The 27,098-nt window shown below is 40.3% G+C and overlaps 1 protein-coding gene across 5 annotated transcripts; it reads left to right on the forward strand.

Annotated features, from left to right (window-relative positions):
- Positions 1-707: 707 nt before the first annotated feature.
- Vstm2a (V-set and transmembrane domain containing 2A) lies at positions 708-27,098 on the forward strand. 5 transcript variants are annotated; one of them, XM_051164803.1, is made up of 6 exons: positions 712-905; positions 1,000-1,121; positions 2,936-3,102; positions 4,506-4,556; positions 6,270-6,606; positions 25,385-27,098. In XM_051164803.1, exons 2-6 carry the CDS (start codon positions 1,043-1,045, stop codon positions 25,507-25,509), a joined length of 759 nt encoding a protein of 252 aa, XP_051020760.1. In that variant the 5' UTR covers positions 712-905; positions 1,000-1,042; the 3' UTR covers positions 25,510-27,098. The 5 variants fall into 5 exon arrangements, with proteins under 5 accessions (XP_051020756.1, XP_051020757.1, XP_051020759.1 ...); XM_051164799.1 differs by having other exon boundaries at positions 708-1,121; positions 25,263-27,098; XM_051164800.1 differs by lacking the exon at positions 25,385-27,098 and adding an exon at positions 25,125-25,270 and having other exon boundaries at positions 710-1,121.

A 27,098-nucleotide genomic window follows, 5' to 3' on the forward strand; every position in this document is an offset into this window, starting at 1 on the left:
TTACTAGTACACAAAAGAAATTGAACAAACAGAAATAAATCTTGTAAAGGGGACCTTAATGATTAGTGAAACCCCTCCCCCACCCGAATACTGTGGGAGGGAGGCAAAACAGGCACTGGATATAAGAATAAAAAATATGATACGCATAGCATGGTGGACTTTTCCTTCTGGAACATTCTCTAATACCTGACTTTTGCACTTTTTGTGTTTTCTATTTGCCAGCTGGAGTGATCTGGTGCCTTCACGAATGGCCTCTCCTGGGCTGCAAGCTGCTCACAATACATTCTGGTGAAATAATAGCATAGGATCGGTCTAGTTGGAGCAGTTAATAACTGCTTAAGAGCCTTTTGCCTCTGAGGGTTGTTTTCATCGCCCCAAAGCAGTCACTCCCAACCCATCCCATTCCTCCTCCGTCTTTTAAAATGCTTCAACTTCCTCCTCAAATCCCTGGCTCCTACACCAGAGCAAACGCCAAGACCCTACATCTGTCCCCTCCTCTTTGCACAAAGCCGTCTGATCCGGTGAAGCCCGAGCCAGCTGATGGGGGTGAAGACGGACCGGAGAGCAGAGATCTGGCAGGGCACCCCCGTCCCGCAGGTGCTCAGCCCCGGCGCGCACAGAGTTAAAGGCATCATCGCAGCCATTAGAGGCAAAGTTGGGGGCCGCCGCGCGAGCCCAGTCCGCACAGCCCCGTGCCCGCTCCACTCGCCGCCGGCTCGCTGGGCGTGGGGAGGGCGGCGAGCACGCAAGCCGAGCGGCTGACGTGGGACGAGCTGCCAGGTAGCGGAAGCAGCCAGCCGCCAGCGGAGCCACTTCGCAGCGTGGCAGCTCGGGTCTGCGCCTGAAGCCTCCGGATCCCAGCCAGCTTGGTCCAACCCTCTCCAGTCGCAATCCCCTGTGCCCAAGTCAGTCTTCGCTGAGAGTGGCAGCATGCATGCAGTGTCGCACCCTGGGCTCTGAGAGTAGCCAGTGGACACGCTTGCCTGCTTGTCTTTTTAGGTTTTGGGCTCTGGGCTACACGGATGTGCTCCCCTCCCTTGGCATGATGGGGATCTTTTTGGCGTCTGTTGGATTTGTGTTCTTTTCTGTATTATATGTACAACAAGGGCTTTCTTCTCAAGGTAAGTCCGTTGTTTGTAATGTATTTGTGGTGATGTGTGTGTGCTGTACCAGACGGCTGGAGAGTGGCTCAAACCAAGCCAATAGTGGGCTTGGGTGGTATGAATAGTGTTCAGTTTGGTTGTTTTTTTTTTTTTTTTTTTTTTTTTTTCAAAGTTTATTAATTGCAAGCAAGCCAGGTTTCAGAGAAAAAAATCTAGTAGACACCAGCCTGGCAATGGGCAGTGGGGTGAGTTCTTCAGTGAGCACACACACAGGTGTGTGTGTGTGTGTGTGTGTGTGTGTGTGTGTGTGTGTGTTCCATGTTCCATGTACATGAACAGGACAACCACTCACTCATGCATACACAATCATTAGGAGCTGGTGGTTGGAAGGGGCTTCTCAGTGCCAGCACTCCCTGAAGGCAGAAAGCTTTAGTTCCCTTCTCTGGTCCCTGCGACTTCTTCTCCATGAGTGTTTACCAGAGAACCCACAAGGAGGTAGGAATTGCATCATAAGCAGCAGCAGCCTGCTGGGCCCCGTTGTTCAGGACTTTGCAGGCTGCAGTGGTTGCTTCGGCACCATGAGCAGATCAGTTTTTGCCTCCTCCGGAAGACTGCATCACTTCTTGCAAGCAGAAATGCCCCACTCCGATGCCCAATGTGAACAGAAATCCCCTTTCAGACAGAATGCCTTCTGAATAGCAGCTATTTCCTTGAGACATAAACAGTTCCCTTTAATTAGTGGTGCTCAACTTGGGATTTCATTAAATAGTGAAAAGAGACACCCAGATTCACTATCTTTAAGGAAAAAGGAGAAAGTGCCTCTAATCTTCCTGCCTTCCCGTCTTGTGATTATGCCCTTCCATCACTCACAATAAAAGGCTCCTTCTAGAGAGCCATCAGCTCTTTGCAAAGTGCCCCTGAGATAGCCTAAGAACAATCATCCTGCTAACAAGGGGGGGGGGGGGGAGAGAAGAGGAATCATCCCATGTTCAAGGAATGCCTCTAGGGAGGAGGGGACATTTTATTTTTTGTGACTTTCACGTGGCTCTATTAATCTTACAACCTGGCAGTGTCAAGGTTAGTAGCAAAGGGGCTAGGCAGAGTGTCCATGGTGTCTTTCAAATAATCTTTGATCTGAACTAAACACGGGTGTATGATTTTTATATCCCCTGACATATTGCTGTTCATAATGGCTTGAAGGGAGCAATCGTGAAGGTTAACTTGCAGGGACAAAACATATGCCTTTTCCATAGTGTGCAACTTGTTTCACTACTCTTGGCCTCCAGAACAAAACTGCTAACCACTATTTTGATAGATTAAGGATGTGCATTTTGACATAAACTTACAACCCACTCCTAATAGGAAACATGCCAGTTAGCCACAGATTGTTTAGGAACTTAAGAATCCAGAGGCTTTGTCATATATCAACTTGACAGATGGTCTAAATTGCATCTCCCTGTATCTTGCAATAAGTTTTAGAGGATGCTGCAGTCTGACAAAAGGTGTTTGCGTCTAACTCTGGGCAGCTTGGCTAGCAGAGAGAGCCACTGGCAAGCTCATTAACCTGTCCATTATCTGGACTTGATCAACAGCAAAGTAATCCAGGCATGATACCAAGAACGAGACATGCAGGGACAAAGAAATGGGCTTGGGGAGGCCTGCAGGGATGTCATACAGGATCGTTATTGCTGTTTTTATTTTCCTTTTCCAAGGCCCACGGGGGCGGGGAAAAAGAAGGCCAAACAAACAAAAACTTGTGTCGAGTTCTCCAGGGAAGTGACATTGGCAAAGCTGGTGTAGACACACCAAAACGATGTGTTTCTGTCTTGCAGCAAAATTTACGGAGTTTCCGCGGAACGTGACTGCGACCGAAGGGCAAAATGTGGAAATGTCCTGTGCTTTCCAAAGCGGCTCCGCTTCGGTGTACCTGGAGATCCAATGGTGGTTCCTTCGGGGACCAGAGGACCTGGAGCAAGGAACCGAGGCTACAGGCGCGCAGGTAGTCACGGCTCCAAGCCCACAGAGCCCCTGCGTGTCACTTTCTTAGTTCAGTGCCAGGGTACTGCCCATGCATTCCAGGGAACCCCCGCCCCCTTGCTCTATGAGAGTAAGAAAGGCTGAATTTGTCTTGCTGATAGCAAGTTAAAGGCACCTAGGAAATCACAGAAGCAGGGACTTTCCGGATTTAGAATGGAAGTAACCCCCTCTTAGTAGCCGGTACTGTGGAGCCCTGCAAACTGGCAATGTGTTTCTGGTATAGCCCAGAACACTGTTCGCCAGCCTTCTGTTTTCGCAACGTCGAAGCGATGGGAGGCATCCTCCTCACCCTTTAATTCCTTTCTAGATATTCTGTCATTTCTCTCATTTCCCCTTCTCTCTCTCTCTCTCTCTCTCTCTCTCTCTCTCTCTCTCTCTCTCTCTCTCTCTCTCTCCAACCCCCCCCCCCAAGAGAGAAGCGTGAATCAAGCTGGCGGGAGGGAGGAAGGAAGGGAGAGAGGGAGGGAGCGGAGGGGGGGAAGGAGCAGGGGTGGGGTGAGGGGAATGAGATAGGCATCAGAAAAGCAAGGAGAGGCCCTAGAGAGGAAAGTAGAGCAGGGGAAGGGAAATAGGAAAAAGAGAAGGAAAATGTAAAGAGAAAAAGCTAGTATCGTAGTGGGAAGAGCGCGGGAAAGGGGTGACCCAGGAAGCTGGAACAGGACTCGGACATGACACCTAGAGGACGAGAAAGTCTGTAGAAGAGGGCCTGGGGACTTGTCAGCGGAAGGACAGACATACAGAAATTCGTCTGGAAAACTTCCACCCACACTCCTGTCCTCTACTAGTTTCGTGTCTGTCCCTACGCTTTCTGGAACCCGTAGGTCGGGCTGACTGAACTGCGAGGGAGAAGACCTGGCAGCACTGTGACTCTCACACCAGGCCAGCCAAGGGGGAGCCCAGATGCGGGCCTGCAGGCACCATAAGGACCCTCCTGGGTGCTGATAGGACAGAGGAGACCGTGGGGACCTCAGAGGCGCTTGGGAATAACGACGACCGAGGCGACCACGGGAATACTTAGGGACGCCAGGCTCTCTTCAGGGGACCACAGGGACCCTAGAGATTCTTGCAGAAAGCTAGGATCGGAGTGACTCCCAGCAAAGACGTGGCACGACCTAAGGGACTGCTTGGCATCCGGCGTGGGGATTCGGGGATGCTCCAGGGAGGGGCGAGGGAGGCAGTCCAGCCGCTAGCCTGGCCTCGGGACTGGATGTGGTTGGGACCTAGATCGTTCTTCGGTCCCTTAATTTGCCTTGGCTGGGGCGTTTCAAAGCGGGCATCTCTTCTAGCGGTTGCCGCGCTGCGGTTTCCCGGCGCCAGAACGGTAGAATTTGGGTGAGGTTAAGCATTTGCACCCTTGTCCTACAGGTGGAGCTCTTACCCGATAGAGACCCGGACAACGATGGGACCAAGATTAGTGTGAGTGTCACAGAGATGATCGACAGGGGGCGCATGCTTTAGTAAATGCCAAGCAGGCCCAAGATAACCAGTAGAAAACAGATTTTAGATTTAAAATCTTTTAATTCATTAAGCTTGAAGAGGTAGTTTTGCAAATTCAGAATGAGAGGCAGTTCTCTCTTTTTATCTCATTTAATGCCTAAAAATTGAACCGAATTTAGAGTCCATAAATAAAATTGCATGTTTTGACCATGTAAGCAATCACAAATTGCTTAAAGTATTATTTTGCTAGCTAATGTTTTTCTTATTATTTCTTATTATTTGCTATCTAATGCTAGCGCTGTTTTTCTTAATCTGTTTTCACAATCACCTAAGGATAACTGTGAAGTTCTGAAACATTAATAATTCAATTCAATTCAAAGTAATGAGAGTACTTACTCTTAACATAAAATGAAAATGTCAGGAAAACAAAAATGAAACCATGCACTGGGATTTTGAAATGTAATGAAAGAGCGTGACTCAATTTGGATATCACTCGTAATTCATGCAAAGCATATAAATCTAGTATCCAAATAATAACAAAAATATAAAGCCAAAGCAAATATAAATGGACACTTGCTATTAGGCCAGACTGACACACTAACAATATGAAAATGAGGGTTATTTGTAATAATTACAATAGCCATGGCTAGAATAGTTTTCTTGATCATCCTTCCTTACTGTGTTTATAAATCAATAAAATCCTTAAGCATGACAGATTTATGTAATCTTTCCATCTATAAATCATGGGATAACATATGATATATGCCAAATTTAACTGCTCTGATAACATATATACATATATATGTATGTATACATATACATATCTACATTAAGTATATATTAGACATGGGGTTGACTTCAGTTTTGAAAATCAAATCAATGTTCAATTAATAGCATGGCAAGTTTGTATAATAGCGTGAGCATATGACTGAGCCTTGACCTCACATACTATTACCTGTAGCCTGAGCTCTGCTATCTTCTGTGGATAGACAACTGAGAAGAAAATTTTTACTAACCAAATCTGTTAGGAGTGTCTTTGGTAAAGTGCACCCTCTTTTAAACTATTATACCCAACACTTTCCCGCCCTGCCCCATATTTGAGGGAGTTGTCTTGCAGCCATACAGAAGAAAAACCTATGCAGTGACGTACTCCTTAGTCAATTGCTTCATGCAGGCAGAGACCAAGCCCATGTTGAAAACTTGGCAGGACTGATATGACAGTTTGAGAACTGTGGACAGTGCTGAAATTGAACTCATGATCTCTTGCATCTATGAGTGGGATTGTTCATAGAACAGGATGAATATGGCCTTTAGATTTGTGCTATGAAGTCAACAAGACCCTATAATTTCCTAACATTAACAAACTTAAAGACTGGGAGTAACATCCCCTGGAGGGGGAGGCCTGGTGGTACTCAGAGGAAGGATACAGGCTACCAAGAAGAGACTTGATACCCTATGAGCATTTACAGTGGGAGGAGTTCCCCCTCAGTCACAGTCATAGGGGAGGGGAGTAAGGGGAAAATGGGAGGGAGTGAGGACTGGGAGGATACAAGAGATGGGATAACAATTGAGATCTAATATGAATAAATTAATAAAAATGTATATATTTATTTTAAAATACATATTTTTTTAAAAGACTGGGAGGAAAAATCCTTTGATGTGAAACTTTGGTTTTCACTTGTAATTTTTCAGACAGTGAAAGTCCAAGGCAATGATATCTCTCACAAGCTTCAGATTTCCAAAGTGAGGAAAAAGGATGAAGGTTTATATGAGTGCAGGGTGACAGATGCCAACTACGGAGAGCTACAGGAACACAAGGCCCAGGCCTACCTGAAAGTCAACGCCAACAGCCATGCTCGGAGGATGCAGGCCTTTGAAGCCTCACCGATGTGGCTGCAAGACATGAAGCCTCGAAAGAATGTGTCGTCAGCGGTTTCCAACAGCGTCCACAGCTCTGCCAACCAGCGAACACACTCCACCTCCAGCCCTCAAGCCGTAGCCAAAATCCCCAAGCAAAGTCCACAATCAGGTATGGAAACCCATTCTGAGCCTTTCATTTTATCACTCACAAACCCTCCACCAAGAGGTCAGTTGAGGAGCGTAGACAGATTAATTTTAGACAGCTTTTCAAAATAGGAGGGTGAGTTCGATTGAAATGAGGAGACATGAGCCGTTGAGAGCAGCAAGGCTGGACGTTTAGGAGGAGTTTGCTCCATTAGTCCCTGGCACTGTTTCCTATCCAGGGATCTGAGAGCTGGACTCTTTTATTCTCTCCCTTCTCTCTGTATTTACACATTATAAGAACAATAAATCATGCAATGTTGGTTACATTACAAATGCATGTTCATTTTCTCTACAGATTTATGTATCGATAATGACCCAAATTAATAGGCTTTCACTTAATCAAAATGGAAATGAAAAAGGCTCATCATAATCCATCCAGACATTTAGTGACCTGTGTGGCTTTAAGCAGAGCTATGCTCCAAGGGCTTTTGATTTTGAAGGAGAAACTTCAGCTGCCTGTGATGAAATTGATGATGATAATGGCAGGAAGTGAGGAGGGGCGGGGAGGGGGGGTGAGGGAAATGTTGCAGAGATAAGGCAGCTCCTACAAATGTGCCTTGGATGCCAATTTGGAAGCTTAGTCACATTTCTGGAGTCAGCTGTGCAAGTTAAAGTAATTCTGAATGGCATTAACTTATGCAATCGTTCCACCGATGGAAACTCACGGAACTTCTAACCTTGAGGCGGGATAAAGACTGCCTGCATTGAGCAAGCAGCCTTGTACTGTTTTCTCAAATGCTTTGCCTAACATACGTTAAGGGGGGCATCCTGCTCAAGCACACATCTGATTGCTTGTTGTGATGATTAGTTGGTTTGGGGGGGGGGTTATTTTGCTTTATTTTCTTACCTGCAATTTTTCCAGAAAGTGAAGTCTAAGAACTTCCATTTTCCGAAGTGGAGTTTATAGGATGTGGCTTTATAGGAGGACAGGGTGACTGATGCCAACTGTTGGGAGCTACAGTGACACAGGCCCAGGCCTACCTGAAAGTCATCAGCAATGGCCAAAGCAGAGCTCTGAATCCCTGCTTGCTAACAATGCATTTAAGAAATATATGTGGCAGGTCTGCAGCATAGTGCACTGTACAGTACTTTATTAGTTTGTAGAAAGCCCTGGATCAAGTCTCCAGCATCATAGAAAACAAGTCAATCAATCTATAAAAACTAATAAAATAATGTATGCCAATGTGTGTTTCCTTTTCATGCTTTTTGTTTGAATAGACATGATTTACATTAAGCAGAAGGCTCAGATAGGGCCCGGTGCATTCCCATGGCTTTAAATGCCAATGAGGCTCTGGGGTTCTGTTTTAGTCCCTGTAGGTAGCGTACCAGTGTGCTGAATAAGGGCTGAGCCTTTCTGAAGCTCAGTTTTTCTGGCTTTGTCTCATTTTCCTTGTAATCTCTTTTGTTTCCCAAATTCAAGAACAAAGCCAGTAGAGCTAGTAATGGTTTTTATTGTATGTGAGAGCACACAAATGCCTACATCTCAATTATTGTTTTTTAACCATTAAGTTGTGACCTTTTCATCCTCTTTTACATTATAAGCCAAGAGGCCACACACTACCTGTAGAATAACAGCGTGTTGTCAGCAGTCATTTTACAACAAAATTAGTGAGAACACCAAACCCTGAAAGAGAAATTGTTAGCCTTCGTAGAATAACCCAAGCTAGACAGCATACATCTATCTGTGCAGTACAGTCAAATTAACAATTACCCTATGTGAGCGACTAAAGAGAATGAAGTTGTTTCTAAAATATCCTATTAACTTTGTGACATAAAATAATATTCTTTAAAAATATCTACTTTATTTTTGCTGTCTCTCCTAGAGTTGTGATGAGAACTAAATTATGAACTGAGTATCTTCTTACAATTTTCAAGTAAAATTACTGCTCTTTTTTGCATCTTCCTATCAGCTTTGTCCTTAGGCTTAAAATTGTTTTTGCTAAAGGTTAAAAGAGAGAAGAATGCTGTCTTCTGCAAATCTCCACCCAGTAAAAACATTATGCACTGCTCCTTTCCTGATTGTAGCAAAGATAAACCTAAATATCACAAAGCATTAAATATTTCTTTTTCTACTAGCGGATAGTGTAAAAATCTTTCATATACTTTTATCAACATTCTGTAATATCTCTTTTGAAGTGGGGAGGCTTTCCTGCCACTGCAGTGTCTTGTCTCAGTTTCATGCTTGTAAGATCATTTCATATAATACAGTAATTGGGATGGATATTTGTATGTTACATATATTATATTATACACATGACACTCCTGTCCCAGTGGATAATTTTGCTGTGCAACTTCTATATTAGATTCATGTAAAACTTACTTCAATGTCTCATTTATTTACCTTTCATCTCTTAAAGGCATGACAAACACAGAAACATAAAAATGAAAGGCACACTTCCTCCCTCTACAGGATTTGTTAAGTTTGCCATGTCTAAAAAATAAAAATAAAAATAAACAGATATTATAGATTCCATATAGTATGTAATTGTTATAGCAAAGACATAAAAATGAAAATCTTACTGTAAGTGGCAGACGGGAATGCTAGCCTTTCATAGTTTATCAAAGGATACAAGGAGGTTTCCGTCATCTAGAATAGTGGTTCTCACCCTTCCTAATGCTCCCTGATATATTTTAATACAAGCCCTCATGTTGTGGTGACTCCCAACCATAAAGTTACTTTTTTCTTTTTGCTACTTCATAACTATAATTTTGCTACTGTTATGAATGGTAATGTAAATTTCTAATATGCAGGAGATCTGATATGTGACCTCTGTAAAAAGGCTATTCGACCACTGGATGGGTTGCAACACACAGGTCGAGAACCACTTTTCTATAACATTGACGGCATTGTCATAGTAACCAGTGCCATAATAAATTTGTTTATTCAGCCCTTTATTTTTATTACATTCTTTGGCTTAGTTGACTATTTAGATTCACGTGCTCAACTCTAGAATCATATAATCTTCCTGTCAAATTTTTCTATATTTTTATGAAGGAAACATTAGCTGAAATAAATACATAAAATCTTCAAATTGTCTTAAAATTTAATCTAACTGTAAAGCAAAATTAACATAAAAAGGAAGGGGGAGATAATATCTGTGATCTCCCAGAGATAACCAGGTGTGCATTTGATAATACTGTGACTAATCCTGATTATTTCCTCAACAATTTCCTCAAATTATACACTATCCTGTCTTTCTTGCAACTATTATCTTTCTCCTTATAAATTATTTTACAAATGACAAATAATTATAGATTCTTAACTTTTAAAATTATTAGATTTTTATTTTTATTTTATAGCCAGATCTAGGGCTAAAATAATAAAGAAAATATAATGCAAACTGATAGGCAAAACTTTCTTATAATTTTGTATCTTAAGTTTTTTAGTGCTCTCTCCAGTTCTCTGTACCTAAGACAGAAGTTGTTCTTATGAAACCTGGATTTCTCATCCTGTTTTTGCTCTGTTATGCTTTACTTATTGTGCACAAAGTTTGGAGAGAGAAAAATGCCATCAAATGCAATGCATGAGACAATCTGGGCATGGAAATAGAAGTTAAATAACTGTTCTAATGACATTCTGAGGAGGAAGAGACCTCTTTCTACCTGTCCGAATCAAAAAAGGCTCCTTTGTAGAAAGAGCTCAGGAATAGGAGAGTGGGAGACCAAGATGGGACCCAGAACCCCTGTCAAGATGGAATGGCTTAACTCACCTTGCAGAAAGTTGGAGACTCCCTTTAGCTCCTTCCTACCTCCACCACATATATCCCTGAACAATCAAAGTAACCTTCCTTTCCTGTGCTTCTAGTCTCCTTCGCTCCTCATCACCAATCTTTCGGCGGGTAAGCTTCTCCCACACTGAGCAAGTCGGCTTGCCTCCTTTCTCCTGTTTCCTTCTCTTCTGCTTACCATTCCAACCCAGCTGACAAACAGGCAAAGAAGTCACGGCCTGCCTCTTCCTTCTCACTGGGCAGAGCCAGATCTCTGTGAGTCTTTGTCCAGCTGAAGCCAGTTCCTGCCAGAAGGGCAGGATTATGGTCTGTCCTCCGTCTCCAACCTCAGGCCAACAGAGTATTGCTCACATCTTAATGGTACTTATCACTGGTGCATTCTGCAAAGTCGCTGATATCGGCTGAGCCTTTTCTTGCTACTTCTCATTTCCAGCATCTAGGCAGCACTGGTTTCCTTGGTGCCCATTTCTGACATTCTGACCTCTTTTGAATGTGAAGGCTGGTTCCCTGTGGTTTTGCCTCATGGCTTTATTTTCTCCCTGGCATCAGTTTCTTCTATCATGCTATTCTTTTATCATCCATAACTTCTTGACGTTATCCTGTGGTACTGACTGCTAATTTTCCTTAGAATACATTTTTATTCACATTTACCCTTCTAATTTCTTTCAGGAGATTCAGACCAGGGTTCATAATTGCCCCCTTAAGCATCTCTGAATGTAGGTCCTCAGAGCCTTGTGCCAAACTTAAGATAGAAACACATTTGCTGATACTCCACTACTGAGAAGTACAATCTGTTTTCCTCTAGCTTGAATTTTAGTTGATCTGGGATCATATAACCAATAAAGTTGGGGAAGCTATACTACTCCAATTCCAGGCCGTACAAGGACTCAAAGCCGTTTCCTTGCCTCTTTGGGGCCAACCACCATGAGGAGGCCATCCACCATGAGGAGGCCATCCACCATGAGGAGGCCATCCACCATGAGGAGGCCATCCACCATGAGGAGGCCATCTTGAACACCTGCTATTCCCAGCCAGCATCTAACCTCAGGCCCAGTTCCATCTCCTAGAAGCAATGTCCACCTCAGTCCAGGCATCATACAGCACAGGAAAATATAATAATTAATTAAATTTTTTTTAAAGTTCTGGATATGGGAATATTCCTTCACAGCAGTAGACACCCCAAATATGCCACTGAAAATCAGATGTTCAGAGCTATTTGCTATTATTTTAGCTTTCTCACTTAAAAAAAATAAAATAAAAACAACAAAAAATACCTTTTCTCCTGTTTCTAAGCATCCAATAATGTCATTGTAAAGACAGCTCCAGTGAGAACTTTGGAAATGTTTGTCTCTCCCTTTTTCAGTTGTCAGTTCCATTAGTCATTTTGTCCCAGTAGTGTTCTCCCACTGAAAATCTGCATTTTTCTATCCTACAAACATTGATTTTATTATGATCACAAACTCTCCATTGTTTCATTATCCTAAATCTCTTAACAGCCTCTGCATTTCAATTTCAACATAAGATATATATCATAACAGCCCATATGCTATTTCTAAAAGCCATCTTTTCTACAAAAGAAAATAAACATTATTTTTAAAGTGCCCGCTACTAATTTTATAATGTCATTTCCTTTTTCTTCATTCAGCATCCTGGCCCTTATTCTTCTAGCTTAGTATTCCCTGAGTATTTTCAGGTGCTCTTTTGCCTCTATCACCCTGCAAATGTTTTTTTCCATTGTTGGTCATTCTATGATCGTGAATTCCTATACGTGTTATCCTTTGATACAACTCTCACCTCCACTGTTTCTTTAACCAGGTCTCCTTCATCCGTGTGGTCATACTTGCATTGAAGGCAATGTTGTACCTTATATTGTGAAAAAAAAATAGTACATATTATAAAAATTTAAGAGGACTCTACGTGCCTAGAAGAAGTGAATATTTATGCCACAGTCTCCCAAAGGATGTAGACTATTGACAATGGTTCTTGAAGTGAATTGTGCGTACTTCCTATGAAAGAGCCTACAGGAGCACTTGAAGTACTGTCCTATGCTAACACTTCATCCAGCGCCTGTTCAGTTATAGCCTCTGAGGATGGGACAAGAAAGGGACACCTTTCTGTTTGTGAACTATGAAAATCACTAGTTTTCAAAGGCCCTTTGTAACCAAGAAGAAAATTATAAGTCTATCAGTGTAGGGCCTGGCACCTCAAAATACCCGTAGACACTTTTCTTTGGCTACTGTCGTTTTCTAGTGTTGAGGACTTGCAAAGCTTTTCTTCACTCCAGGGTAGAGCAGCTGGGAGTGGGAAGAGAGCCGGGAGCAGTTAAGGATGCGGCCAGTATTGATGGTACATGTAAAGCCTCTAGTCGCCCAGTGGAAACGCTGGCTCTCTGAACTCTAAAACATGATTTTTGTTTTTCCACCAAGATATTATGCTTAGAACTGAAATCAGCTGCTGCCAATAGCTGCCAGAAGCCCAGGGCTCACTGAAGCTCCTCAGCTGCTGATAAACATGGCAGCTCTCCAAGAGTGGCTAGGTTCAAATGCCCTTAAATCAGAATTTCAGAGTAATAGGGAAGGTGGGATATGGTGTTGAGGGGCTTTCCTCAAGATTGATGTGTAAGTAAGCGCTGTTCCGCACCAAGGTACAAAAGCATCGCACAATGCAGATGTTAATGTTGATATTTAGAATAAGTTAATTCAACTGTCGTTAGAACATCAGCTAAACAGCAGCTGTGTGAATGGAGTGTCAGTGAATAAGGAGAAAAGCAGGTGAGAGGCAATGATTTGGAGGCCACAGACCAAAGACTGCTTTATAGTTGTTGGTCTAGGAACAGTGTGGATCAGGAGTCTGTACTGGTAAGCTTCTCCAGAAACCATTAGCAACCTTGACTAGCTGCAGCTCAGTATCTTCTTCCTGGATATGCTTCTCAGATCACGGGGAAGGATCACTTGTGATTTTTTTTTTTCCTTCTGAAATAGGGTTTCTTTGTGTAGCCTTGGCTGTCCTCGGCTCGCTTCATAGACCAGGCTGGCCTGAAACTCACAGAGATCTGTCTGCCTCTGCCTCCCAACTGCAGGGATTACAGGTGTGCATCATGGTGCCTAGCTTCACTTGAGATTTTTTTTTAAGCCATCTGTATCTGAGAAAACAGGAAGCAGAATCTATCAGAACTCTAAGCTGTGTCTCAAATGGTGTGTCTGATAGTCCTTGGAATTGCAGAAGGCTGCTGCTATAATGCGAGCGTGTTCCTGGGTGCATGACCAAAGGGTTAGACGGCTACTGGAAATACCTTACTTACCCTATTGGTCAAAGGAACACACTCCTGAAAGAGAAATGAAGGGCGGCATTCCTCCTCCAAGAAATGCTGCTGCCCTAGAGAGGAAGGCAATCTGCAGCTAGTGCATGTTTCAACTGAGAAGGCCAGGCAGGGGCTGTACTCCTTGCTCTGCCTCTGCCACCAGCACAGGAATAGTATTCAACAGTAAGGAGATTGGGCCATGATCAAAAATGTATAGCTCGGTAATTCTACTTCTTCATTCTCTGGCAGGAAACTAAAGCACAATTGTGAGACTTGCGAGAATTATATATTAGAGGCTTGGCACTTAATAGTGTCTTAATAAACAATTACAAAGTAAGCATGGCTCTCAGTGCATGTGTTTGCACATTATTGCCAGGACAAAAATGATAGAGTACACATGTCCATCCTAATTTATAGGGGATGTGTTCCAGGACCCATGAAGCTTCAGTTAATCTGAACCATATAGATGCTGGCCTGGCATTTGTCTACCTACTGATAAAACAGTTTAATTCATAACTAAGAAATAGGAAGAGATTAACAAAAATGAACACAAAGTTAGAGCAACTTTTACAAAAAGCCAAAGGCAATGTGGTCTCTCTAGAAATAGCCAAGACAAATATTTTTAGTATTTTCTCTTTATTTTCATTTTATGTATATGGGCATTTTGACTGCAGGTATGTCTATGCAACACATGAGTGAAGTGCACAGAGAGGCCAGAAAGAGGGATTGAATTCCCTGTGACTGGAGTTTAGGCCTGTGAGCTGCTATGTGGGTGTTAGGAATCAAAGCCTAGAAGGGCAGCCAGGGCTCTTATCCACTGAGCAATCTCTCCAGGCACATAAGATAAATATCAATTTTTGGAGAGTAATTGAGACACAGGAATAAAACACACTGTAGATTAGAAGGAAGGCTGTTAATGGCCAGGTCCACCTGTTGTATGAGTCAGATATTTTTCTTTGGAGGCTTGGAGATAGGATAAGTTAAAGGCAGAAGACCGCCTTTATATCTTGTCTCTTACCATTCCCGAGCTCTCTTTCCCCTTCTCTCACAATGCCATCAATAAAACATAGCTTTCCAACTGTAGAACCATATCATATTGGCCAGCAACTATTTTCCTCAAGCTTGTAATTATATCCTTATTGTAAAGTGCAATAAAATTCCAAAGAATTTTAAGAAATGGACCTGAATAAGAAGCAAGGATTTGAAAGCTGAAAGCATACAGATCTTCTTTTATCTAAATTAAATTCAAGCTTTCAAAAGAGCCTTTGAAAGAAATTTTAAGTGATTAGAGATACAACTGAAAATAGACAGAAATGAAAATATACTCAAAAGCCTTAACTGCAAAGAAAAAGATAAACGTCAATAATGAAAAATAATTAAAGTGTAGTGTGTGATCCCACGTGGATAAAGACTGATTCCCAGACTAACTATCTACCAGCTGTTCACTGTGGATGAACATCCTGCAGAATCTCTCTGAGCTCTAGAAATTCTGTTGTGACAATGCTTGTCTCCCAGGCCTATTCTCAGCCTTGAGTGAAATGGTGGACTGATTGTAAACATCTAATAAAATAAACCTAGCCTGCAGGTGAGGTCAGTGCCCCCACCGTCTTCCTCTTTCCCCAAAGGCTGTATCAGATGGCCATCGTTTAAGATGAAATCAAAGGAAATAGGACTAGAGAAAACAAAAATTGCAAATTCTAAAACTGTTTGACAGAACATGAGCTAGAAACAAAAATTAAAAGATAAAATTTAAAAAGCAATAAAGAAACATTTTTACCACAATATTGGATCTATTTTCAAATGAAAATAAAACCAAAAATAGGAAGACCAAGTCAGAGATCTGAGGCTCTGAAATAGTTAGCAGGTGAAAATGACATTTTACTATAATTAACTTAAATGTTTAATTAACTTTAATGAAAATCTGGAGCAACGTACAAGGAAGTGAGTATGGCAATAGTAAAATGTGCTGTGATCATGTGACCACTCAGCAGGCGAGGCATGTGATAAGGATAAAAAACTAGACTAACGTACAAATTCAATCAACCCTCCATATAAACACAACGCAAGCCAGAACATAATGCAAATTCCTCAGTTGTATCCAAAAGGAAAAGATGTAAAAAGAGTCATTTTTAAAAGAGAATAAATAATAATAAGTCACATAAATGTGAACGGAGCAACTTACTGTGATAATTTAAAGCTGAATAAATAAACATGCTGTGCATTGAGATGGCTAGACTTAGTATTGCATCAAAGTTTTTTTTTTTACAGGTATTTATATGTTTAATGAGATTAAAATCCAATCTTATTTTCCTAAATTGGACATATGTGATTGTGGCAAATACTGCCCATGACAATAAGATTATCAAGGTCACAGTGGATCGGATGCCCTGCCACTCGGCTCTGAGATGGAGCACCCCTTTCCAAGGGTGGTTTGATTTGATGTAGAAGGTCAATCATGGGGCTTTAGATCTATATTCTCAAAAAAACTGTACTTGTGGGAAGAAATTTCTAGATGAGCAGTGAACCAGATGCCAACTTCTGACCAGTCATGTTTATGACAGGCTTTCTTATGACTTAAAGTACACAGTGACAAAAACCAGAGACGTCAACTGATGAGTGTATTAAGGTATACATTAAACATGCAGCTTCAGGAACCACATTTTACAGAACATTTCACAATAGAAAGATTCAATATATAATATAACATGAGAAACTATAGGATACAAAACCCGGAAGTGAAAACACATCAATGTAAAGAAAAAACTTTAGATCACTATGATCATAAAAGTCTAGTAAAAATGATTCGTGAAAATGGATATTAGAAGTCAAGATATTAATATTTGATGCTACTCGTATTCATTTGCTAGTGCAAAAACTTAACACTTTGCCGTAAGAAAAAAGCAATTTAATGTTTAAAATGTGCTGATGCAAAAGTAAAAATACACATCTCATGGAAGTGTAGTAAGCAAAGTAAGATAATACTTCTATGTGACTGTGGAGCTCTTGAAAAAAATTACAATAGATGCATGTTATACACATGTTCACATGAATGTACATGTTTATAATGAAGAACTGTTATGAAAGTGTTATACTGAGAAGTTTTATGTAGGATAAGATTAGGAATATTACATCCACATACTATTTTATACATACTTAACAGCATACTTCCTGGGCACTGAGTAGATACTGTGTCGATCATATCATTGTTTCTAAGCAGAAAGATTTGAGCCTGATGAATTTGTAAGTCAAGCGCAGACATTAGCCACAAGTAAAATATGTAATATTTTGAACTACACCCACCTCACATCCTGAAGAAATACTAAGATACTGGGTAATGTCTAAGTGTTGGGATTATCTAGTGAGTCCATACACAGAAAGATTTATAAACAAGGGGCATTATGTTTAACCCGATTGTTTCACTCTTTCTGTGTGTGACCCAAAGCAATTTGTGAAGCCAGGATTTCAAATTCTTTGTTCCATTAAGCAGGCAACTATGGAACTATTGGGAAAGTAAAAGCAGAAGATGAGATTAAATGAAGCAGTTTTATCTCCTAAATCATAACCATTTTAGTGAAGATTACTAATGCAGTCAGATAATAAAATTTTTTCACTGTACAGGTTTAAGTAAAGCTGTGACAGTATCTATTGTAACAACAGTTTATTTCTTGTGTCATCTAGACATCTTACGGACAAATAAGTGAGTGCATCCTTTGTAGCCAATTGTAAAATATATCATTTGTAACTTTTCTGATCAGACAAACTTATGTGGTTTGAGGCAACTTTCTCATGTATAGCCTCTAAATAATTAATCTGGAAAATGGAGCTAGTGATGGAATTACGACCATTAAATATAGTACAAAAATAACAAAATTTGAAAATTCTATTTCAAACCATCTAAAATATAGTTGAAGATTTGGAGCTATGAATTTTTTTTCTTGGTGCTTTAAATGTTATTGTGGTCCCTAGCAACACTTAGCGAATAGAATTAGAGTAAAATGAATGTTTAGAATTTGCAGATTCTCACTTTAGTTATCTGAGTGCAAACTTCCGGATACATTGTTGTTAAGAAGATGGATACATTTTTATGTAAATCGGTAAATATTTAAGAAGACATGGTCAAACCACTTATAAAGTAATGCCAGAGAAAAACCAGAAAATAGCACTTGGACCATCCTTCATTACAGGGTTAATGATTAAAAACCACACTGGCATTTCAAGTGATACTTAATGACAACTTATGTCTAGGAGGTTAGACGTACAGTCTCTGGTACCAAGTTGTGATGATTCTTTGATTTGAATGTCTTAATCAGGAGAACATTTTAAAAGTATTCACATTAGACTCTCTAATTATTTAATGCCTATAGCTAAGAAGATAATCTCTGTTGTACAAACACTTTTTTAAAAAAAAAAAACATCTTAATTCCGAAAATGTTGAAACAGCTAGATTCAGAAAATGGGTAAAACCTTTAGCACTAATCTGGAAAATGCATGCACAAAATCTGACCCCTTTGCTTTATGTTGAAGAAGTGTATCGTTAAGGCCACGAGACTGATGGCTTCTTTGTCTTGTTGGCATTGGGTGCTACAATGATTGCCAGATGAACATTAAAAAAAAATTGCTGAGCATCAACAATTAAATTTCTAAGTTCTGCAAAATTATCATTTTTCTAGTTATGGTGACGCCATTTCAATTTACTTAAGAAGACACATTAAATGTGAAGTCGTGTCTTGACAGCTTCTGCTCTCCATTCTTTTATTTCTTCATTCCGCATTTTTTTGCCTGTCTTATTTTTTTTAATATGAAGGTTTTTTTTTTTTTATTTGACAAGGAGTTTACCTTGATGGCCTTGAGGATGAGATCTAAAAGAATGCAGAAAACAAATGAGATGTTCTTTAATTCACCAGTTAGTGAGTAATTACTTAAATATTCATGCTGATGCTACGTCATCAATGCAGGCAACATGAAAATACACTTCTCTGGGCTGCTACATTTAGCATTCTGTGAGCCTAGCTGTTGTGCAGTTTGTACTGGCTTCCTAACTCAGGGTCAGTATCCTTCCTGTTCTTAGGTAGCAGGTCTGTGTGCATAGTCCCTGTCATCTCATGCCAATGCCAGTTGTCCTGCCACTGTCTCTAGTCCATCCCCCCACTTTGAATGCACTTACAAAATCCCTTAGTTAAATTCAGAGTGATTCAATATTATCAGAGTGGGAAAGCCACATGTGTAGAATTTGATTATTCAAGGTCTGAATTTGATATAGACCGTCACATTGTAAGAAGGTTTGCTAACTTATAATGAAAGTATATATGCAGAAAACATAAAGTCTATGAGTACATGGTTTTAAGTACATTAGCATAATTTACTCATATGCCAGGAAATGTAGTAATAATTACAAGTAATTCTTACTTCTGCATTAAAATTGTTATTAAAGTGTGATATTCAAACTTCCTTCTTCAGAACCTTCTGTTTATCTACCAAGTCTTATTCTTGATTCCATTTTGTCAAAGGCAGTCACATTCCCCTCTATTTTTAACAGTCAAAATTGAGGAAGTTTAGATTTTTTGGGTGTGAAGAATTACCACATGAAATTACGGGATGCATTAACTGACATTATCTGAGGTCCATTGGAACTCAGTGACACTGACTACCATCTGAGTAAATCTGAACAAATTGAATTGACTCTCTTAAGAATGGTCTATGGCAGCCCAAGGGGCATGTCCCACAAAAGCCTTCACTTACCAGGAAACTGGGACAGAGGGGAGAAAATCCTATTGGGACTCTAAATGAGAGAGGCATAGGAGAATAGCAAAGTAGAAGGATCCAGAGGGTCCTAGAAACCTACAAGTAAAACATTATAATAGGCAGATTTGGGTCCAGGGGTCCCACTCAAACTAAGGCACCAGCCAAGGACAATACAGGCGGTAAACTTTAAGCCCCTACCCAGATCTAGCCAATGGTCAGAACATTCTCCACACTTGAGTGGAGAGTGGGATATGACTTTCTCACATACTCTGGTGCCTCACATTTGACCATGTCCCCTAGAGGGGGAGACCTGGTGGCACTCAGAGGAAGGACAGCAGGTTACCAAGAAGAGACTTGATACCCTATGAGCATATACAGGGGTAGGTAATCCCCCTCAGGAACAGTCATAGGGGAGGGGAATAAGGGGAAAATGGGGGTGGGGGGTGGGATGGAAGAATGGGAGAATACAAGGGATGGGATAACCATTGAGATGTAACAAGAATAAATTAATTAAAAATTAAAAATTAAAAAAAAGAAAGGTCTATGGCTAGTTCACAGGATCATAGCCAGTGGCAAAAGTGACCAAGAAGTATTAGCTTGTCCTTGTCATAACTCATTACGAAATGGGTACAAAATTGACAAGATCAGGTTTACTTAGCTGGGGACATCACTGTGAAACTGTGCTTAGTTAGATGACCTCTGATGGCAGCATTCCTCTTACAGATCCAGTCTTCATTAGAGAGTAGATACCTAAAAATTTGAAGTGACTGGTTTTAGGCAAGAAGGAAATCTGTAGCGTTCTGTAGTGACTGGGGTATCATCCAAGTGTCTTGTCATTTAGACCTGGAATGGGGCAGGGACAATTACACTTTCTCCCTGATCCTCAGTACACATCCCTCTACTAGAAGAGGCTGTAATTTGCCTACCAAACGAAAGCAAAAAGAATCTTTTTTTTTAATTTTTTATGAATTTATTCTTGTTACATCTCAATTGTTATACCATCCCTTGTATCCTCCCATTCTTCCCTCCCTCCATGTACCCTGGAGGGGGAGACCTGGTGGCACTCAGAGGAAGGATAGCAGGTTTCCAAGCAAAAAGAATCTGAAGCAGGTAACATGCCAGGGCATGGCAAAGTCATTCATTTATGTATTAAGTTAAAATGAAGCTCACTTCTTTATAAAAAGCTAGCTTTCTCGAAGAAATTGTCACTGGACCCTTAGGATTTCTAATAAAAGGGTATCCTTTTTAAAAACCTGTAGAAGAAAATCCTACTATTATTTGATCTTTACTCTTCGTAGTGATTTATTACAAGCTAACTTGAACAAAATTTTCTTCAAAAGTTAGCTCAAATTTTCCTCCACAATCATTTTCACTTCTTAAAGCTGACGTCTGTAATAAAGAATAGTATGTCAAAGGGGTCTGTCTGCTCAGAGGCTGTAAGAGGACATGGAGGCACTGACGTCTTCACAGGCACAAATCACCACTCTATGATTGAGCTTATCTTGGAGGACTTCTGATCATATGATGATCATCCCCGATATTCATTCTTACAAAAACAAATATTCTACATTCTGCCTAGTGGAGTCACATAGGGACATAATTTCTTTCTTCTTTTCTTCCTGTTCCTTTTTATGATCTTAGGTGGTTAGGGAGAAAAAGAAGAGTAGGCTGTCCGGTAGCACACACGGGGTGCACAACAGATGCTTTCAATAGGTCTGCTTCTTGTTCTTACACTGGTAACAGTTGTATGAGTATAGGAAAGTAATGTATACAATTATTCAAAGTCAAAATAAAGTGAATATTTAAATAAGCTTTGCATGGATTACATATTGAGGTATTTCGTTCCACTTGGTCATTTGATATTCACAGCTGGTGATATTTCTTTTCCAAACTTTGCTATTCTTTCTTTCTCTATAGCTAACTAATGAGAACATGTTCAACACTCAACCTAATATTTCTTGGTCTTGAATCAAAACCTTGGGAAGAAGAAATTCTTAGCCAAGTTCTATTGGATTAATGGTGGACCCCAATCTCACTCAAACACTTAAGAGGCATTGAAGAAACATTAAACATCAAAAGTTTATGATTTGAAAATCATTGTGTCATGTGCTATGTGATAGATACATTCATTATAAAGAGCTAGCTAAAGTTCACTTAAGACCTGGGGATGTTGTCATAGCCAGTACTTACAAATTCATAGATAGAGAAAAGTAAAGTGTATATGAAATAGGTTTATCTCTTGGGCATACTCTTCAAATGATGACCTAACAATGGTGGGGCACTTGAAGCACTGCCAGCACCCCCAGGATTAAATCAGGAGCATCATAGGGCTCTTTGCTGACTCTGTACCTGGGCTTAATGCCTATGCCTTTGCCCTACTCTGTTTTCTGTGTAACTCAAGGTGTGTGGGTTTCTGTGGCTGAATATTGTTTGCTTAACATGTGCATTAAGCATTGGGAATTGCTCTGAGGAATACGACTGTGTCTATACATGCATACTGAACTGATGCACACTAGCTCTTGCATGCATCTTAGTTATCCTGTAAGTCAAAAGCATAGTTAGAAGTGCAGTGCAAATAAATGGTAAATGAAAAGTATGAGGAGAGTTTAATTCTTCCATCTGGCAGAGGAGAATGGCAAGGGGCAAGAGGAAAGAGACAAGTTAGGGACCTGCCACAGACTCAGCAAACAAGGGGAAGATGGAGTAGGAGCCTCTGTGAATGCAATCTCTGTTGATGACCTGGGAAAGAGCATAGCTGTTGGGATTGGCCATATTAGAAGGCTATGTCACACATACTATTTCTGGCTTCATTGAGGAAGTTGTCAAGTCTTGACTGATGAGCTTAGATGTTTGTCTATTTATTTAAAATTAACCAAGTGACATTTCTATTATATTATATAACAATGATGATGGTGATAGAAATTGCTGAAGCTTTTCCTCATTGCTCCTTGGTAAGACTCGCTTCTTACACTCTTGAGAACCATGTGCTTATCTGCACTTCTGGAGACAATGGCAAAACCACGAGGAATCAAAGAAATGGGAGCTAGGCATCTGCATTACACAGACTTTTAACACTTCTTGGACATCCTTTTTCTACTTATAACAGAGAAGATACTTCCACCAGCTTGCACAGCCATGGGGATGACATCCAAGTGTGCCTCCATAGAAACCATCTTTAAGCACTAAGGGGTGGGGCTGGTGCCATTATTTCTTAGCTACAAACTAAGGTGCATACCTTCTGAACCTGGAAGAAAACTCCATGTGAGATCTGGCCTCTCTCAGCCCAGACATACTCCCTGCATATTTTCTTCTAGCATTTACAAAATAACATCTCTCTCCTTCTCGGAGCATTTTATATATAAAATCTCAAAAAGCTTTCTATTTTATTTATATGAACAGTATGTTTTACAACTGCTTAAAAGAATGCAGTTCTTTGCTTCTAATGGATCATTGGTGTGGCCAGTGAGATAATATATAAAGAAAGTGAATTGAAAAATATGTTAACTACAGAAAGGCACAAGAATAGTGCAACCAAAATACTTGAAAAGTTTAGCGGAGAAAAAAGATACAATAGACAGCTGGTCATCTGAGGGCAATGGTTGCTTCAATGTACAAGGGCAAGTAATCTGAAATATGGCTGCCCTGGTAGAGGGAAAGAAACTAAATAAAACAAAGGAGGTGAATCTAGTCTAAGGCAGGTCTGGCCTAACGATATGAGAAAGTCCCCCAAAAACATGAACAGTGCATAATTAAAGTAACTTTAGAAAACATGTAGTAAATTAATGCCTCATTTGAACTCTCAGGGGTGAATGACAACAGAACTTGGAATTCAGGACTTTTGACTGCAGCTTGGTTTATTGTTTCACAAGAGTGAAATGGTTCCATATGGGAAAACAAGAAGAGTGCCTGAGGAGTTGCTGGGTTGTTCTTGGTGAAAAACAACACTTTGATATTTATATGTAATAAACAAGAGTGTGTTGGCTGACGACATTGTTTTCTGAAAATAGCATGAATCTTAAGAAAAAACAGCGATGTCGGTAACTTGGTTCAATTACCTAAAACAGATCTCAACAGTGTAGAGCCTGAAATTGCGCGGGGGAGTCCCTCTCTTCACTAAAGACACAAATAAAACCCAAAAGAAGTGAAAACCACTCGGTGGTGTGATGAAACAGGAAATAGAATCTGCCATGTAGAACGAAGTCTTAATGATTGTCTGGCAGAAATAAATTTATCTAATGTGCCAGTGTGGTAGAGTGGATTCCAGCCTGGGAAAGGCAAGTTCTGTGTTCCAATGGTGGATTGTGCATCTGAAGGCAACTCAAATTTCCAGTGGTTTTTCAAATATTTTTCAACCACGTAAGACTGGGTTATTAATTTCCCTCTCAAAATATTCATGTAAATTATGCTTTAACTTGCACATGCTAGACGTACAGATGGCAGGAAATGCTGAGTCAAAATGAAGCCGCTGTTCTTTTATTAAGGCATCAAAGGCATGTTCTAGAAAGAGTAGATATAAGAAAGGAGCATGGGAAAAACACCAGTTAGGACCTAACTTCCCATACTCAACCATCGGAAGGAAACTGCTACTTCACAAAGCAACTCCCAGACTGAAGCCTTTCCCAAGATTTGCTACTTTTGTCATTTTTTAAAATTTCTCTTGGTAGCATATATATGTGTATCAAACCAAGTGCAAGCAGCTGTTTAGAGAACTGTGCAATAATTTGTCTCTTCCTTTCTGTCAAATGATCTTCCTTCAAAAATCTCCCATGGTGCATGTTTAGTTGCAGTTAGTGGATTAGCATCTGTGTTTTCCATGCATGATCTCTGTAACTTACAGCCACATGGGGAATGAGAGTAACCTCTGGGTCTCTGAACTTTTTCACACAAGTTGAATGCAGGGCACTTACTGGGTCTCCAGTCCTTATATTAATGGAAGGAGATACCAGGTAACATACAGAGGCTACCTCCCAGCAAAGCAAGTCAGAGGCAGCAGCAAAGCAACTTGCCAAAAAATAATCAGAATTGTGGGTTTTCTAACAGATTATTCCAAAGCCTCGCATGTCGGTTCTACAGCCGCTATTTGGGCGCATCTGTTTTTATCATTGCAATTAAGGAAGCTGACCTGATTTTGCTGAAATATTGAAAAGTTTGAATTCTAATCCTTTCCCTTTCCAATTCCTTAGAACCATTTCTCCAACTAAACAAAGAAGAACGAATGTTTTTTGTCCCTTGTCATGTTTTTAGGTTTTACTAGTAGTTAATCGTATACCATTAAGGCTAGAAATTGTTTGAATAATAAAAGGAATACAATTCAATCCCCTCCGCACCATACAAAACTAGTTTCAGAGCTTACTCAGTGACTGACATCATTAGCTCTTCTCCAGACTTGAGGGATAAAAGCTTGAGGAAATGCCACTCTGAAAGTAGTCACCAGTTCACACAGTCTTGAGCATGGAGCAGAACAGTGCCCTTAAGCTTAGCATTTTTCCTGCACTTTCCACTAACACACTAGTGAAACAGGGAGTGTGCTCTCAGGGACAAGGGTAAGGATAACCAAAGGACCCTAAGAAGTGATTCTCACACAATTTCTTAAGAGAAAAGTGTTTGGATTCGTTTGCTCTCAGAGTTCCCAGCCGTGGGACGGCATTGTTTGAAAACAGACACCACCAGATTCTTGGGACTGAAATGTTTTGTGTGTGTTGTTATTTGCAGTGCATGCCAAGACATTCATGAGCACCAGAGCCAAGCTGGCGAGCTAATTAAATATCTATGTGTATATGTTTAAAACAGCCTAATAAGGAGCGTTGGAAATCTTCAAGATGAGCGAATATCTTATAACTTCTTCCGCAGGTGCGAGGATAGCTACAAGCCATGGACTTTCTGTCCTGCTTCTTGTTTGTGGCTTTGTGAAGGGTGCTTTGCTTTAATCTAAAGTGCTGACTTTTTTCCAATATCACTTTCTCTTCTTAAAGCAAAGAGCAAATCGCCTGTAAAATCTACGGAGCGGACAGCAAAGTTGACCCTAAACGCCAAGCACCATTCCGCACCCCTGTACTCTAGTTACGTACACAAGGAACATCAGCTTCCGGAAGCATAAGCGAAGAGGCTATCACGCTTTATTGATAGTATTTTCTTTGGGAAGTCGCTGATCTTTTATTTCAAGAGAATTAATGTGAAGTGATAGGACATTTTCTAATAACAAGATCCATTTTTTTTCTTTTATCTCAACAAATAAGATCTACATTTCGCTGACTGCTCAGGAGTTGGCCTGAAAGTCATCAGTATAGTAAATATTTCCATGGATTCCACCAATTTCCTACCAAGGGACACCTAACCTGCAAGAAGCAAACAAAGACGGAAAGCTGAAGAAACACAAACTATCTTCAAACAGCACCCCAGCTGGGAGGGAAAAAAACAAAACACAAAATGCTGAGCACTGCAAATCAACAACAGACAACTTTATTTTACATAAGAAATAATCAAAGAAAGTTTTGTTTTTTGTTTTTTTTTAAACTTCTTTTCTGCCCCATGGAATTTACCTTGGAGTTTCCCTTCTTTTCCTTGATTGCTGTTCTTGTTCAATGGTAGCAATTGCCAGTTATGGCCAATCCTTGTCAATCCTGGGAGGTTTATATCCATACATATTGAGTGTGCTATATTTCAATGTACTTTAATTCATTTTGCAATTTCTGTATATGCAAATCTGGCAAACTCTGTAAATTGCTTATAGTATGTGTGATATGACTTCAAGGTAGATAGATTATGACCTTCATGCAAGCCGACTTTCTTCATTCTATATGCAAATATATACATGAGCATATATTAGGCCACCGACTTCTTTTCCTAACGCATTATTTTTTATTTGCAACTCATGCACTGTGTGAATTTTGTAGTGCGTTCCTCTGCTCCACTGGTTTAACAGCCACAGTTTGTCTTTGTTGCCCTCTGCTTCCTCTTGGAAATGCATATTTTAAATTGTGTATGTTTCTGATAAATGAATTAATTTTGTTGTGTGTATGCTATGTTGGAATTTGCTGTGTTATTTTATATGTGAGTTGATTAAGGTTTGGGGATCTTGAGTCTGAAGAATGCACATCCTGGTTTTGACAGATCTCTTCATGTTATCAATATTCTATCTGGGAAAAAGAATGAGGCCAAGTGGGGAGGCTCAAGAAGACATTTTGACTCCCCAAGTTCCTGGAAGAACACTTCACAGTCTGACTAAATAATGCTGCTTCCTTTGTTCTTTGAGACTTTTTGTAGCTTTGTCATTTGCTACTTGCTGCTAATTATATTTTAATGTCTACTAATTAAAAATTAAAATGTGATTGTTGGCTGCATACAATATGCAAATACTGCAAAGCATACTGAAGAAGATAGGTGTTCAATCTTCACTCATTAATTATAATTTTAAATATTCCATCATTATTATTAACCTTGTGATGTTTTGTTTAGACCTGTTATAAATAAATCTTTCTCTGGCAAAGAAAGATAGAACAATCAATACATTCCTTCTTGTAGTGTGGAAGAGTTAGGGCTGGAGAAAGAACACATCCAGATAGTCTTCTGGAGAGATTCTTTTCTTTTCATTACAAAACCAGAACACCATATATGTAGGAATGGTTCATTCCAAGTGGGAGGTCCTAAATTGTAGCCTGTTGGAAATGAATGCCTTTGCTCTTATAA

The sequence above is a fragment of the Acomys russatus genome, chromosome 22, assembly GCF_903995435.1.
Source record: "Acomys russatus chromosome 22, mAcoRus1.1, whole genome shotgun sequence".
Taxonomy (NCBI): Eukaryota; Metazoa; Chordata; class Mammalia; order Rodentia; family Muridae; genus Acomys; species Acomys russatus.

What these genes read in the sequence shown, in the direction of transcription:
- Vstm2a (XM_051164798.1), top strand. Translation starts at nt 935, where the DNA reads ATGCAGTGTCGCACCCTGGGCTCTGAGAGTAGCCAGTGGACACGCTTG. An exon ending in ACGATGGGACCAAGATTAGT is followed by an intron (nt 4,557 to 6,269) that starts GTGAGTGTCACA and finishes GTAATTTTTCAG; the next exon opens with ACAGTGAAAGTCCAAGGCAA. An exon ending in CAAGCAAAGTCCACAATCAG is followed by an intron (nt 6,607 to 25,384) that starts GTATGGAAACCC and finishes CTCTTCTTAAAG; the next exon opens with CAAAGAGCAAATCGCCTGTA.